Source organism: Vulpes lagopus, chromosome 12 (genome assembly GCF_018345385.1).
Source record: "Vulpes lagopus strain Blue_001 chromosome 12, ASM1834538v1, whole genome shotgun sequence".
Lineage (NCBI taxonomy): Eukaryota > Metazoa > Chordata > Mammalia > Carnivora > Canidae > Vulpes > Vulpes lagopus.
This window is the reverse complement of record NC_054835.1, coordinates 4,433,434-4,448,870: the sequence shown is the minus strand read 5'-3', so window position 1 is coordinate 4,448,870 and position 15,437 is coordinate 4,433,434. Positions and strand designations below refer to the sequence as shown.

The following is a 15,437-nucleotide window of genomic DNA, read 5'->3' as shown; positions in this document are numbered from 1 at the left end:
AAAAAAAAAAAGAGGGAACATCTGTGAAGGGCAATAAAAGGGTTTTTCCAGCCATGAGAAAGAACACTGGAAAAAATGAAAAGATCAAGAAAGCTAAAGGCAAAGTGACCATAGCTTCCCTCCCCCACCCCAACCCCAGCATCCCCCGTCTGCTGGGATGGTTCCAAGTTACAGCTTTTGTCTGGGCACAAGTAGGTGCCTCTTTTACTCTCAGAAGGGACAGTGTGGGCAATCAATTATATGGTCAGCCTAATACTGATGGATAAATGAAGATGTCAGCAAGGCAATCTGCCTACGTACTAAAGTGAAGAGAAGCTGGACCCCTCGGCTCCCTGCACTGTTTCAGCATTGTGGCTCAACCTGAGTTTATGGGCTGTTTGGAGATTTTTGGTTTTATTACATGCCAGTTCCAATATGGATTTGGCTTAATTTTACTATTTTACACTACTATGCCAATTTTTTCAAAAGGGAGAAAAATAATATTTTTCTTTGGAAAAAATCTTCACATGGAGATATAAATTAGTTGATAACAACAACAAAAGAATAGCACAGTGTGGTTTCCCATACCTATCGCTTCCTGTTCATTAAGTAAAACTGCCCTAAGACAGATGGCAGACATTCCTTGCTTAGAAAAAGCAAACCTGGGCAGCCTGGGTGGCTCAGTGGTTTAGTGCTGCCTTTGGCCCAGGGTGTGGTCCTGGAGACCCGGGATCGAGTCCCACATCTGGCTCCTTGTGTGGAGCCTGCTTTTCCCTCTGCCTCATGTCTCTGCCTCTCTCTCTCTCTCTGTGTGTGTCTCTCATGAATAAACAAAATCTTAAAAAAGAAAGAAAGAAAGAAAGAAAGAAAGAAAGAAAGAAAGAAAGAAAGAAAGAAAGAAAGAAAGAAAAAGCAATCCTGGGCACCTTGTTCATGGCTGGCTGAGCTGCTCCATTGGGGAACCTCTGGCACAGGTGTGTCCTCTAGGTTGGACAGGAAGCCAGGAAGCCAGGAAGCTCCTCATTCCTGATATCCCCCAGGTCTCTAATCCTTAAGACATGTGACACTCAACACAAGAACATTTAAGAAACATTTCACTTAGCCACCAAGCATCTTAGGGGTTCAAAGAAAACCAGATCCCCCAATACATGGGCACCTGGGCTGTCTTCCTCAAACTCACTGAAAAGTGGTTGTTCTGTGGTCCACAGCCTTGTACAGGGTCCTGTTTATGAGGACAAATTTCATAAAAGGAATAGTTAGGTTCTTCCAAAGCAATCAGCTTGGTTTTACACTTATCTATACAGATTGTCCTGATTTAGAACCAAATCCAGACCTCCTTCGTGCAAAAGCTTGCCCACAGCCCACACCTGCCTTTTCCACCCTATATTTTTATTTGCTTTTATTTTTTCACTTCCATTTTCATTTGATTACATGCATTTTTCGAGCTGCCTCATATCTTTCTGGAGTAGGTGGACTAGAAATAAATGGTCATCTAGACATCTAAAATAATTTTAAAGGAAGGAAAAGCGTAGGAGACTATCATTCAGGACTAAAGCAAAGACTTTCCAGGACAGAGAAGATATGGTTTTCTTCCTCTCTTTTTTAAAGATTTATTTTATTTATGGGGTGGATGGCAGAAGGAGAGACAGGACTCGATCCCATGACACTGAGCTAAAATTAAGAGTTGGCTGCTTAACTGGGCCACCCAGGCACCCCAAGAAGAGAGAAGATATTCTTAAAAAAGAAAACTAATAGCCCCCCAAGAGGCCTGACAAGGACACTGAGGAATAGGGCTTTGGGGTAGAATCTAGAAAATCAACTAGGCCCCGAGGAAAGACCTCCCAGGAGGTAAGGTCTTAAGAGGGACACACTCGTTAGAATGTTGCTGGGGAAGTATGAGCCGGTAAGCTGCCATTTGTCAAATGTAAGAATTAAACTTAAAAAAAGTGGTTTGCCAACTCTAACATACATAGATACCAGAGTGAGCCAAACCAGGCACCCATCACTTGATTTCTATCTCCTCTTTCAAGGAAAACAGTCCTTAAGCCCCAACAAGTAGAGCGACAGGGTGATGTGGGGTTTGGGGAACAAGACAGGTGAGGAGATGGCTTGAGCAGCTGGGCTGTCGCAATCTGTGTCTCTAACACTGGCAGAACAGGCCAGATGGTGTTAGGCTGGCGGTCAGTGGTCTTTGGGGGACATCAATGGACAGGAGGTTCTAGCAACTGGACAAGAGGGGAAAAAAAAACCAAACCTATCTTCTCAAAAAGGGACCATAATAAAATTATTGATCTGTAGCCTGGAAGTGATTTTTAGCAGAATTCAGAAACCTACTGAGTCAGGGGGCTTGGGAGCACACAGAAAAAGACAAGGTGATCATGGGGCCCATCAGGGCTTGCCAAGAGAGCATGCCAAATGGACTCAGGGTCTAAACAATTTTCTTTCTTTCTTTCTTTCTTTCTTTCTTTCTTTCTTTCTTTCTTTCTTTCTTTCTATCTATCTATTTATTTATTTATTTATTTATTTATTTATTTATTTATTTATTTTTAAGATTTATTTGAGAGAAAGCATGTGAGGAGGGGGAGGGGCAGAGGAGAGAGAGAGTCCAGGAGTAGACTCTGCACTAAGTGGGGAGCCTGCTGTGGGGCTTGATCCCAGGACCCTGAGATCATGACCTGAGCCGAAATCAAAAGTCAGCCACTTACGACTGCACCACCCAAGTGCCCCCAAACTTGTTCTTATTATAAAAGTAACACTTGCCAACAAAGAGAAATGAGAAACTGCAAAGAAGGAAAAAAGAAGAAAAGAGCAGGAAAGGCTGGTGAAAACCACTGTAAACACTTTGGGTGGGTACATTTCCAGATGTTTGGATTGTTTTTTTGTTTTTTTTTTTGGAGAGACAGAGAGAGAGAGACCATGTGCAAGTAGGAGAGGGGCAGAGGGAGAGAGTATCTCAAGCAGACTTCATGCTGAACACAGAGCCTGACATGGGGCTCAATCCCACAACCCTGAGATCATGACCTAAATGGAAATCAAGAGTCAGATGTTCAACCAACTGAGCTGCCCAGGCATTCCTGGATATTTTTAAAAATGCGATCACATTGCACATTCTGGTTGTCACTTACTAACATTCACCCACACTTTTTTAACCAAATCATCATTTTCTGATGCCTGAAGAGTTAAGGCCATTAGAAGGACGTTTCATAATTTAACGCTTTGCTTTTGTTTTGGACATTTAAGTGTTCCATACCCAGGACGCCTGGGTGGCTCAGTGGTTAGGCATCTGCCTTTGGCTCAGGGAGTGATCTGGAGTCCTGGAATGGAGTCCCACATCAGGCTCCCTGCATGGAGCCTGCTTCTCCCTCTGCCTCTGTTTCTGCCTCCGTCTCTGACTATCTCTCATGAATAAATAAAATCTTAAAAAAAAAAAAGGGTTCCATCCCTTAACCCTTTTTTCTAAGTATTATTTTTAAGAAGGAACAGTGCTCATCCTGTGGATAAACCTTTTCGTACACCTCTAAGTATTTTTCAGAAGGAATTTTTACTGGTGGAAGTGTGAGGCAAAGGCAGGCTTTGATGAGGGTATAAGGGACATAAGCTTCTCTGGATTTGAGCACTGAGTTAGCAGAAGCCCCTCACACCACTTCTGTGGGCAACAGAGAACTGTTGGCCCAACGGATGGCACATTTTGGCTGATGGAACGCATCTATACCCCAAATGGCTGGATGGATACGAACATGCAGAAAGCCCAGCTGAACCAGAGAGGGCCTTGCAGAGATGGAACAGGCTGGTCGGAGGTGATGGTCCCAGACACTGAAGGCATGCAAGCAACAGCACATCAGGATGATCACCTGCCCCAGAGGTCAGAGAGGGTATTCCTGGGCAGGGCAGACACTGAGCTAAAGACTCTCTTCCTTCCCATCAACAGTTCACGAGCACCTCTGCGTGCTAGGGCCTGAACACTGTCATGTCTCCTCCCCTTAATCCAGCACCTCTGAGCACTGTCCCTCCTTCTGTAGGCCTGACAGATGTGAACAGTCTCAGTGGAAGATATAGGAGAAGGACCAGATTAACAAGTATGCCTTTGAGAAAGCACTGAAATATAAATATTTAAATAACCACACATACAAGTTAAATGTGGGCTGCTCACTTTCCAAAATGACAGTTTGGAAATCTACTTAACTTAGGAAGGGCCTGCAAATGAAGGGAGCCCTAAATAAATGTTTTCAGGAATGATCCAGAGTGTACTGGGAGCATGTACCAAAGGCTTAGCCCTTGAAGCCTGTGGCAAATGTGTGCCAGAGCTGGTTCATAAGGAGAACAGTTTGATGATTCAATTTAATACCAGCAGAGCTCCAGCTACCACGCATCAGGCACTGGGCAAGGGCTAGGGCCTGGGGCACACTTTTGCCTTGACTGCTTTTGGAATAAACCACTGAAACCTTAACTTTGCAGTACCAAACTGAGACGTGCCACTCAATGCCAAATACTGCTTGGGGTGGGGGGGAGAGGTGGTCTCTGTTCTCTTCGAGCAGAACGGCTCGCAGGCAGGCAGCCGGTGGTGGGTGGGCAGGCTTCCCAGCTATACCAGGATTGCCCAGTGCTGAGCTTGCAGCCTTATGGAGCCGGCAGGTCCTGCGGGTTCTTTCTGGCAGCATGACAACAAAGCAGTCTCGAGCCCTGGTGGAGCAATTTGGTGCCTACAGCCGCTGAGGAGCCAGGGGCTGCCTGCTGATGTGAGGCAGCCTCAACTACTTCTGCTTGGAAGATAAAAATCCAACTGACTGCCACTTACATAAATGTAACAGGAAGTTTCTGAATGGCTTCCCCTGTGTCTTGAGGCTGTTACCCTGGTATTGCTAAACTAACAGCTGAAATGAATGCAGACAACACCTCATCAAAGCTGCGGGACGAGGAGGCCATGGTCCAGAGGCAGACAGGAACATTCCTGCCAAACCAGAGGAGATTTCACTCTGTAGGCCCTTTACTGCAGAAATGCCAACAGCTGGGAAAGCCATCAGAGAACCCAGGTAAGGCGGGGATAGCTGAACACTGTGGCTGGAAAAGAATTTGCAAGCTGGAGGGAAAAAAATCATCTGTTTTGATTGAGCTTTCCTTATGTGCATTCGGAACGGGGTTGCCCTGCTGGATTTCACAGACCTGTTTTGCACCACTATGTCACAAAGCATCTGGGGAAATATTCAGCTTTTCTAGGTCATCTTTCCATACTTGTTATGCTCCTTGTCAACTTTGCTGAAATAGCCACAGCACAGAAGAAATTCTCCCTAGAGGTGCTTTTCTGAGACAACATGCTCCTGGAGCGGGGCTGGGTACCAAGTTCTTTGAGAACATCCCAGGTCTTCCTTTTCCCCACCCAGAAAGGGAACAACTGGCTTTTGCTTATACTTCCAAATCTATTAGGGAGTGATCATAACAAGAGAAACTGATACTGACATGAATTATACCATTGTTCTATTTCATCTATTTAGTAACCCCAAGTTGCAATTTTTAGAAAAAAGATTATCTTTTAAATAACGGATTCATTATGGTACATGAATGAATGCCATGTTCCCGTGTTCAAAACGTCACTCACCATTAAGGATGTGCACTGGTAAGTGGCACCGATTTGCCACTTCCCCCTTAGATACGAATGCCCCTGACTAGAGGCCAAGGATAATCAGAGGTGAGCTGGTGGGTTTTCTTGGCTCTTAGCGGGTCACCTGTGCTGCCAGGCATCTAATGAATCTCCCCCCTGCAATTGGGCCCGTAGGTGTTCCCCTCCCTGGGTGAAGGTGGGAGGGCAAACTTGTACTGCTGAGGTCCCTGCCAAGGTAATGCCATTAATTTCAAGGCTGAGTTCAGAAATCACAAACCCCGGGATCCCTGGGTGGTGCAGTGGTTTGGTGCCTGCCTTTGGCCCAGGGCGCGATCCTGGAGACCCGGGATCGAATCCCACTTCGGGCTCCTGGTGCATGGAGCCTGCTTCTCCCTCTGCCTATGTCTCTGCCTCTCTCTCTTTCTCTCCCTGTGACTATCATAAAAAAAAAAAAAAAAAAAAGAAATCACAAACCCCTACAATGGGGGTCAGAAGGGGAGACCACCACCATCCCTGCTAGCTGCAAACCTCGCTTTGGGAAATGAGTGGTAAGGACAGACCTGGACACAGGTTGGGTGGGCGGACTGGGCCTCAGCTCTGTGCTGCTCCCGAGATCCTTTGGGAAACCTTCCCTGGCTCTGGCAAGTGAACGATGCAGCGGCTATTCTCTGGAAATTTCCCTTCAAGCTTGTGAAATCCACACAGTTTTTCATCATTAGTTTCAAAACACAGAGTATCTGGCCCTTTGTTAAGTGCTGAGGTGACACAAGGGAAAGGAAAGGGCTGATCTCCACAGGAAACAGGCTCCTTGCAGGGTGAAAAAGAGAAGTAAGAGAGATGCCACTCAATGCCAGGAGACAAGCGGAGGGAGGTGGTGCCCGAGACATAGACACAGTAGCTGGCCGTTAGCAGAGGCCCCACATACCTGATATGGCATACAGATTGGAGTGCTGGTACTCATAGTCAGCCCGAGTGCTGTTTCTGCCTCGGAAGGTAGCAGGGAGCGTTAGTGAGATGTGCCTAAGAAAGAGAGGAGAAAGGAAGTTACAGGGCGCACAGAGCATTCCCCAAAGGTTCAGAAAGCACCCGTGCCACCAACAGCCCACAGCAGCACAGAGCAGGAGGTGGTCCCCCCCAACCCCAAAAGTTCGAATCCCCCCAGGGAATTCAGAAGTTTCCAGACATCAGCAGCTGCCTTTTTCAATTCTAAGAACATCCAAGTGGAGGAAAAGGCTTCCTAAGCCTTATGGCATGTGCCAGGCTCTTGAAGGAGCCTGGCGACCTCGTCTAGATCTCTGCCCACTGGGCAAAACACACCAACAGGAGCAGAACACTTGGGCTCGGAACAGGAGCCCTGGTGTATTCTGATGTCTTGCTTTCATTATCCATCCAATGGCTCTCATTCCTGTCCTGCAGGGCCACTGAGGAGGAGGCATGAGAAGTACTTTGCGAATGAATGTTATTGTTACCATGCAAGTCTACGAAAACCACTGCTGCTGAGACTCAGAATGGCAGGCTTTTCCGTACTGCTATGTGTGTATGTTTGCCCTCCGGCAGGAGCGCACAGTAGGTGTTCAGGAAATCACCTTGGACTGATCCAGCACTGCCTTTTATGGTGCAGGTGTTGGCCATGAAAGCTCGAGGCACCCACAGAGCGTGAGTGGGTATTCAGTCAAAGTAAAGAATACATTTGGTGTGGTCATCAGCTGCCATTAGCAAATGCAAAAAAGATGAAAATGATAGGGAACAGATTTCAAACCTATCAGGTCTCAGGCAGCCCAGGTGGCTCAGCGGTTTAGTGCCGCCTTCAGCCCAGGGCATGATCCTGGAGACCTGGGATCGAGACCCACGTCGGGCTTCCTGCATGGAGCTTGTTTCTCCCTCTGCCTATGTCTCTGCCTCTCTCTCTCTTTCTCTGTATTCTCATGAATAAATAAAATCTTAAAAAAAAAACCCTAGTATATTTTTTTAAATTAATTAATTAATTAATTTATGATAGTCACAGAGAGAGAGAGAGAGAGAGAGGGGCAGAGACACAGGCAGAGGGAGAAGCAGGCTCCATGCACCAGGAACCCGATGTGGGATTCGATCCTGGGTCTCCAGGGTCACGCCCTGGGCCAAAGGCAGGCGCTAAACCACTGCGCCACCCAGGGATCCCCTAAACCTAGTATCTTGAAAAAAAAAACAACAACAACAGGTCTGGGCGACAAACAACAATAAAGCCTCGCACTGGTGGGACTGGGGATTGGCTTGAACTAGCTTGGTAGCCTGAGTTTTGGCCACACTCAGTCATTTCCAGAAGGGAAAGGTCCGAGGAAGGGAGCATTTATTATATAAAGAAAGTTTTATATTGTACGTGTTGTTTTACATACAGCCAATACATGAACTCTAGGAATGACTCTTGTACATACAGGCTCCTGGGAGGGAAGGTTCTTTAGGCAAGCTCTGGTCCCACAGAGCCAGGAGTGAGCAGAAGCCTCTCGGAGACAAGATGAGCACCAGAGACTGTAAAGGCACATGGTTTCCCATGCTGCAGGGTGAGCAGCAAAAACAAACATCTGTGCCACAGAACAGCCTGGCTCAACCAGGCAGGGGCAGGGAGCTCTGCCGAGCACTGGTAGTACTCAGGGCTATAGCAGAGCTAGCAGACCTAAGGATAGGGACACTCTGACATGTGTGGAGCAAATCTGAGTGTCTGCTCATTACTGATGCTAGCTAAGAATGTGGAGGTGAGTTCCCTGAAGGAGCTTCCAGGCTATAGGGGACCAAGGTGCAGAAATAAATCACCATATCCAACAGGACATACACCTGGGTGCTGAGTGAGCACATGGGTTCCAATGAAGGGCCTGGGTTTCTAGTGACACCTTCTCAGAGGAGGACATGGGTACTAATGGAGTAAAAGGGACTCACTGGGGAGTCAGGGAAAGCCAACACTCTGGTGCAGGGTCAGGGTACATGTGGAAGTGAGACTGGAAAGGCAGACTGGGGCCCAGTTGGAAAAGATACCCACCAAGGCCATGCTGTAAGACTTCATCCCCTAGGATAAGGGTTCCTAACTCTGTTCTGCCCATCACAGCACAAACGAAGGCATTAGAGCTGCCTGGGAACTTGCTAACAATCCAGATTCACAGCCACAGCCCTGGGGAGTCCGGTTCAGTGGGCTGGGGGTGCAGCCAGAAATCTATTTTTAACAAGCTCCAGCAGTGACTCTGAAGGTTGGCCAGGTTTGGGACCCTGAGAGGATAAGGAGCAGCTGCAGAGGGTTTTACACAGTTGATCAACGCCTCTGACCACAGCACTTAGTCAATGAAGCCAAGCAAACAGAAGAATGAATTATTGACTGTGGTTGTGGTTGAGCAGAGCTAAAATGATGACAGGTGACCCTGCAGAGGGTGCCCACCATGTGCCAGGCCTCCAAGGATGCAGAACTCACACAGTCTCTTCTGGCTCCTCGTGCTGCCTTACAGATGAGTGCAGGGCTGGCTGCATGACGTGCAGGGCCCAGTGCTAAATGAGAATGTGAGGTCCTGGTTCAAATATTCAAAATGGTGACAGCAGAGCAGTACGCCAAACTTAGGGCCCTTCTGAGCCTGGAGCCTGGTGGGATGGTGCTAGCTGCACATCCATGAAGCTGGCTGAGGTGGATGGATGCTGTTATGACACCCAGTGTACCACAGTGAGGGGACTTGCAGAAGCCATGGAAGAGCTACACTCCAGGGCTGGCTGCCATACCTTAAAATCTCTAAACCAATTTCAAAAGGTGCATCCAACCAAACTAAGGGCATCACACATCTATCCAGTGCAGTGGCTCCTCCAGTGGCTGGAGGCATTAAGGAAGGTGGGTGGAGCAGGTGGGTGTTAGCAGAACTTTGGAAGACAGGCAGACCTGAATGATGGCAAAGAAGCCACCCAGAAGCTAGAAAACAGGGTCAGCCCAGCTGTTCAGCAGTTAAAGATGGGCCGAGAGTGTGGCAGGAGAAAATGCAGATGGGACCTTAGACTGGCAGGACAGGCAGGGCCCCCTGTGTGCACAGAGCTGGCCCTGCAGTAGGGCAAGTGGGGCATGAAAGTGCCCACAGAGTTACAGGAACACCTGCTTACAAATGGGATCATGCATGGACAACAGGAAGTGCTGTGCTGGGGGAGAACTGAGTATGGCCAGGCTGGGGGCGAAGGGGGGAATGGGAGCAGGGAGCTCCAGGCTCCGCAAGGAGCCTCCTAAGTGGTAGGAAGTCTGGTGGAGGGAAAACCTGGCAGGAGGTGGAGTAGCCGGAGCCTGAAGGCCAGAAGGAATGGGACCAGGCTGAAGATGGCTGCGAGGCCACAGCACAGTGGGGCCCTGCATGAGCTCTGACTTGATCCAGAAGGATTTTTAAGTAGACATGTGACAAGATCCAATTTGCAATTTTAAAAGGGGATCCCTGGGTGGCTCAGCGGTTTAGCACCTGCCTTGGGCCCAGGGCATGGTCCTGGGGACCCAGGATCGAGTCCTGCATTGGGCTCCCTGCATGGAGCCTGCTTCTCCCTCTGCCTGTGTCTCTGCCTCTCTCTCTGTGTATGTGTCTATCATGAATAAATAAATAAAATCTTTAAAAAATAAAAATAAAAGATTGTCTGCCTGTGGCCAAGTGAGGAAATAAAACTGAGATGCCATGGTAGGCAGGAATGGAGCAGCAACTTACAGTAGGGATTCTCATGAAACTGCAATTATTGAGCACTTACTGTATGTAGACCCTTCACAGTTCCTGTCGAAGTGTTCAACTACAACATTCCGAACAAACAGTCTGGGGGAAAATTCTATGGTATACAGGACTTAAAAACGAAGGCTATACCAGAGAAATCAAGGTGTCTGGCCCCTTAGCTGCCCCACCCGATGTGCAGTCCCTGGTCTCAACTTTCCTGCTTCTCTGGGGCATTTGACTGAGCCTGGCTGATGTGCTCTGCAACCCTCCCTCCCTTTGACCAGCCTCTCTTCCTTGCAGATGGTCCTTTCTGGCTCCTTCAAATTTTTAGACATTGCAGTTTATAAGGGTTCTGGCTGAGCTTTCTCCTCATTCCACATGCCTTCCCTTGGCACCCTCATCCCTAGCCATCCTCTGACTTTAGCTGTCCTCACACAACAGCCTGTCTCTCCTGACTCTGCCTCTTGTCACTGTCTACTTCTCCCTCAACCCAGAAGAGGGAAAGTCCTGTAAATCTCTGATTATGCTGCATGTTGTTCATGCATTTGCCTTTTTATCCAGGCTGCTCCCCTTCCTAGACTCTCCATTTCTTCCTTTTTTTTTTTTTTAAAGATTTTATTTGTTTACTCATGAGACACACATACACAGAGGCAGAGACACAGGCAGAGGGAGAGGCAGGCTCCCAGTGGAGAGCCTGATGCAGGATTCCATCCCAGGATCATGACCTGAGCCAAAGGCAGGTGCTCAACCACTGAGCCACCCAGGTGTCCCTCTCCTTTTCTTCCTTGCCTGCTTTTCAAACTCCCATTCATCCCTCAAGACTCCACCTAAACATGCCTTCTTTAGTACAAATTTCCCCGGGCTTGTTCCAGGCTCACTGGGTGCCTGCACGTCCCCCTTCTCTCCAGTTTGCACAAGATACTTGAGCATTTGATACAAGCCTGTCTTCCTAACATGACTGTGACCTCCTCAAGGGCAGGGACAAAGCTCTTCAATTTTGTACCCCATTTTCTAGGACAATTTTTGACCTAGAGCAGACAACTATTGAACATGTGTTGACCAAATCAAGTGTTGAATCTACTCCATTAAAACCTCTGTATCTTTTTGATATAAACTACTATAGCATCTATTATTCCATTTTTGCACATATGTGTTTGCCAATCAGACTCAAGAGGTCTCTGTATTATACCATGCACCCCATTCCTCTCTGCACTGGAAGAAAACAGGTATGATGTAAGAAGAAATCAGTGGTGGCAATGGGGAATGGTGGTGGTGGGGCATAGAGAGCAAGTTTCTGATCTCCTATAGACAACGTGTGGTTGACAGAGTACATGTGAAATTAAAAGAGATTTGAGTTGCAGACCTGACTGTATCTTTTATGGAGTAACAGCTCAAGAGGAATGTGGTGGGCTAAAATGAAGTCAACTCAAACTCCAGCTTTAGTGGGACTATGATGCCGCATCCAGAGAGGAGAGAGGCCCTGGACTAGGGACAGCATTAGAGAGAAGAGTTGCTATGCTGCAAACATCTGCTTTTCACTTGTGTTGTTTGGACACAGGAAGGAGGGGACACAGAGACGGGAGGATGAAAAAGCACAGCAAAGCCTCCCTTAATGAGAAAGGACAGTTGGAGCTGAGGGGACAGATAACCTGTGGTTAAAGAGGAAGAGAGGGTCACCTGCTGAAGGAGAAGTGGCCCAGAGGCACTTCAGTGTCAGATTAGCCTGAAAGTGACAGACAATGGGAACCAGGGAGGCTCTGCAATCAGCAGAGTCTCAGAGCAAAAGGAGATTCTAGTTCCCCGGAGTGGGGGAACCCCATGCCAGGCACTGCACTGGGTTCCTTCACAGACACTCCTCGCCTCATCCTCTTGGCAACCTTTTCAGATAGGAATAGTTAACTCCACTCAATAGAGCAGGGAACGGGGCCCTCAGAGGTAAAGCTGACCAACAGAAAGCAGGGAATTAGTGAAAAGGTTCGTCCATGTGTCCTCTGGGGGTTGTTACTATTATCTGAAAGTTACCTGTTGTATCATCTTGACTGTCAGGTATACAGAGTGAGGACTGCAGAGTCCATCTCAAGACTCTTTTGAAAGGGATGATGCCAAGGACTCAACATCTCAGCCACCTACTAGCTTGATGACCCTGGCATGCAGGCCACAGTCCCTCTGATATCATGTCATAAAGGGAAAAGCAACAGATTTGGATGACCTGTGGCTCAACCACATACCCAGGAGGTAGAGCAGTGGTGGCAGTTAATAGTACCAACCCTAGAGTCAGCCTGGCATAGGTTCAAATCCCAGCACCACCCCCAGGAGCCGGGTGCCCTTCAAGTGACAGCATGTTGCCTCCAAGTGCACACCTAGCTACCATGTAGAGCAGCCCATCCCTCCTCTTTGAATTTGTCTTGTTCATGGTCCCTGTACTCACATCCTCTAACCTTATCAGCTCTCTATACTTTCATTCCTGCCTCAGGGCCTTTGTACTTATTTCCTCTGCCTTAAACACTCTTCCCCCAGCTCTCCTGGCTGGCTCCTCCCCCAGGCAGGGTACCCCCTAGATGCCTTCTGGGGTACCTTGCCTCCAGTTGCTCTTATGACACCCCACTTTCCTCTCTGTAGACCCCTCCCACTCTACAGTACTATCAATTTGTTCACAAGTCACCAGAACATGATCTCTACTACACTTTTCAACATACCCCAGTGCCTAGAACAGTGCCTTGCACACAGTGGGTACTTGAGAAAATGAGAGCCATATAAGATTGCCTAATACCTGAATGAGTGAATCCAACTCGGTCTTGTACTTTGAGATCATCTGAGGAAACCTACACAAAAAACTCCCACTTGTCTCTTTTTCATTCCCAGGACAGGATTGGATAATTGGAAAATGCGGCTATTTCTGATTCATGAATATTTTTTTAAAGATTTTATTTATTTATTAATGAGAGATACAGAGAGAGAGGCAGAGACACAGGCAGAGAGAGAGAGAGAGAGAGATGCAGGCTCCATGCAGGGAGCCTGACATGGGACTTGATCCCAGGTCTCCAGGATCACGCCCTGGGCTGAAGGCAGGCGCCAAACTGCTGAGCCACCCAGGCATCCCTGATTCATGAATATTTTTACTAAAAGGGTAAATATATTCATCATGGCAGTGCTTATAATGCCAAAAACTGGAATCAAATATCAAACAACAGGGAATTGGTTAAAAAATTAGAATACAGCTGTCTAAGTATTTTAAGTCATTTCAAATATGAGGACTAATAGCCAGAGCCCATGCCTGTTACTGTAGCATCTAGCAAGAAGAGATATAATATCCTCATTTTTCACACTTGAAGCTCTGATTGGTTAACCCAACACCTTGGCTTCTTTCCCATAGCCTAATCATCTAAAGAGATTAAAGGAACACACCATTAATGATGCTGGGTGCTAATGGCAAAGGAAAGAAGAAAGAAGCCAGGTACTGCAGCAGACCATGGACACGAGATGCTCAGCTCTTCTGAAGTACCCAATCCAGAGGGGCTATAAAACGAGTAGGTACTCCATGGCTTCCAGCCAAACTGAGCAGTCTAAGAGTGTGGTGGTTGCTGGTGCCCTGTGGACAGTAAGTTCAGCGAAATCATGTCAATGGGCCCCAAAGTTGTTGATTACTCCATAAGCAGAGCAATGTGTTTCAAATTTTAAGAGAGTTCATGAAGATTGCTAGCATGCCAAGAGATAGACCCAAAGACTCCGGAAACCATCTCTACCTAGGGAGGTATTTAGAGATGAAGACTTTCTAGTACCATCTCCAGTAGGCCTTGGTCCACTGGAACAAATTGACCACCAGAGGCCAAAGTTTTCTGCCACTTGACTCAAATGATGGCTTACTATTACAAAATCTGTCTGGTAACCAGAGAATTACAAGAGCCCCTAAATCTTGCGGGGGTGGGGGCTGAACCAAGCTCCCCTCCCCATTCTCTACCCAGGGAATAGGGCAGAGGACAGAGGCACACCCTGCAGGGTGATCACTTCTCTCTGCAGGAGGGACTGGCTATTGTATAACAAACAGGTCAGCATCACACATGCTCCTGACAACAGCTCTGGCTAAATAGATGCTGAGGGAAATTTCATTTTTTCCCCCAAGTCAGTTTTAGGCACCTTATTCAATTAACATGGCCACTAAGCTGCAGACAGCTCTGTATAAAAGCCCTTCAGTTATAGGATACATTTTATTAGGTGACAATAGTTGCCAGCACGATTTATTTCCTTTGATGGGATTCTGCTTTTTCCTTGTTAATTTAAATCTGTATTTTCTAGTGCTGACTCCAGGTCTGTGTGAATTTTTAAAATGTTACCATTAATCTTCTGGACCCAGTGGCCACATATAATGAAGATGGCTCTGCCCAGGCAGCAGTGATGCCTGCTGTCCTCTCAAACTGTCAGAGGGCAGCATGAAGGGAAGGGTGGCTGGTAAGGCAGAGGCAGACTCATGGTTAGAGATGGATGTCACTTTTATATCTCATCTCTTTTTTAAAAAATTAATTTGAGAGAGAGGGAGGGAGGGAAGGAAGGAGGGAGGGAGGGAGGGAGAGATAGCGAGAGAGCGAGCACATAAGTGGGAGGCAGGAGAGAGGGACAGAAGGAGAGGGGGAAGCAGACTCCCTGCTGAGCAGGGAGCCCAACGCAGGACTCGATCTCAGGACCCAGAAATCATGACCTGAGCCAAAGGCAGGCGCCTAACCAACTGCACCCCTAACCTTTCACCTCTTATACACACACATGTGAACATACATGCATGCACGTTTACAAAGCAAGCTTTGTGGTGAAACTACAATTTTCATTCTGTTTTTCTGGGGCTGACAGTTATATTAAAATCACCTTGGTGGCAGCAGTTTTCAGAGTATGCTCCAAGGACTTCAGGAGGTGGGGGGTGGGGTTTCCCAAGATACTTTCAGGGAGTCATAAGGTGATGATTGTTTTCATAATAAAACCTAAGATATCGCTCATCTTTTTTGCTCTCCTCTCACAAGCAGAAAGAATTTTTTTAAGTTTATTTAATTATTTTGGAGAGACAGCATGAGTGGGAGGGGGCAGAGGGAGAGAATCTCAAGTCAACTCCTTGCTGAACAGGGAGCCCAATGCTGGGCTAGATCCCATGACCCTGAGATCAGGACCTGAGTCAAAACCAAGAGCTGAATGCTTCA

General features: G+C 47.4%; 1 protein-coding gene across 13 annotated transcripts in view; it reads right to left on the bottom strand.

The window, feature by feature from the left end:
- Positions 1-15,437, bottom strand: part of MVB12B (multivesicular body subunit 12B) — a 187,260-nt gene that overhangs the window by 75,004 nt on the left and 96,819 nt on the right. For 7 of the 13 annotated variants that reach the window (XM_041724470.1, XM_041724477.1, XM_041724479.1 and 4 more), the window contains one exon: positions 6,501-6,595. In XM_041724470.1, the coding sequence (XP_041580404.1) occupies positions 6,501-6,595 (95 nt within the window). Of the gene's footprint in view, positions 1-9; positions 22-905; positions 1,046-1,159; positions 1,202-6,500; positions 6,596-15,437 lie in introns of those variants that run through there. The other 6 variants (XM_041724473.1, XR_005983026.1, XM_041724472.1 and 3 more) reach the window with 6 other exon arrangements.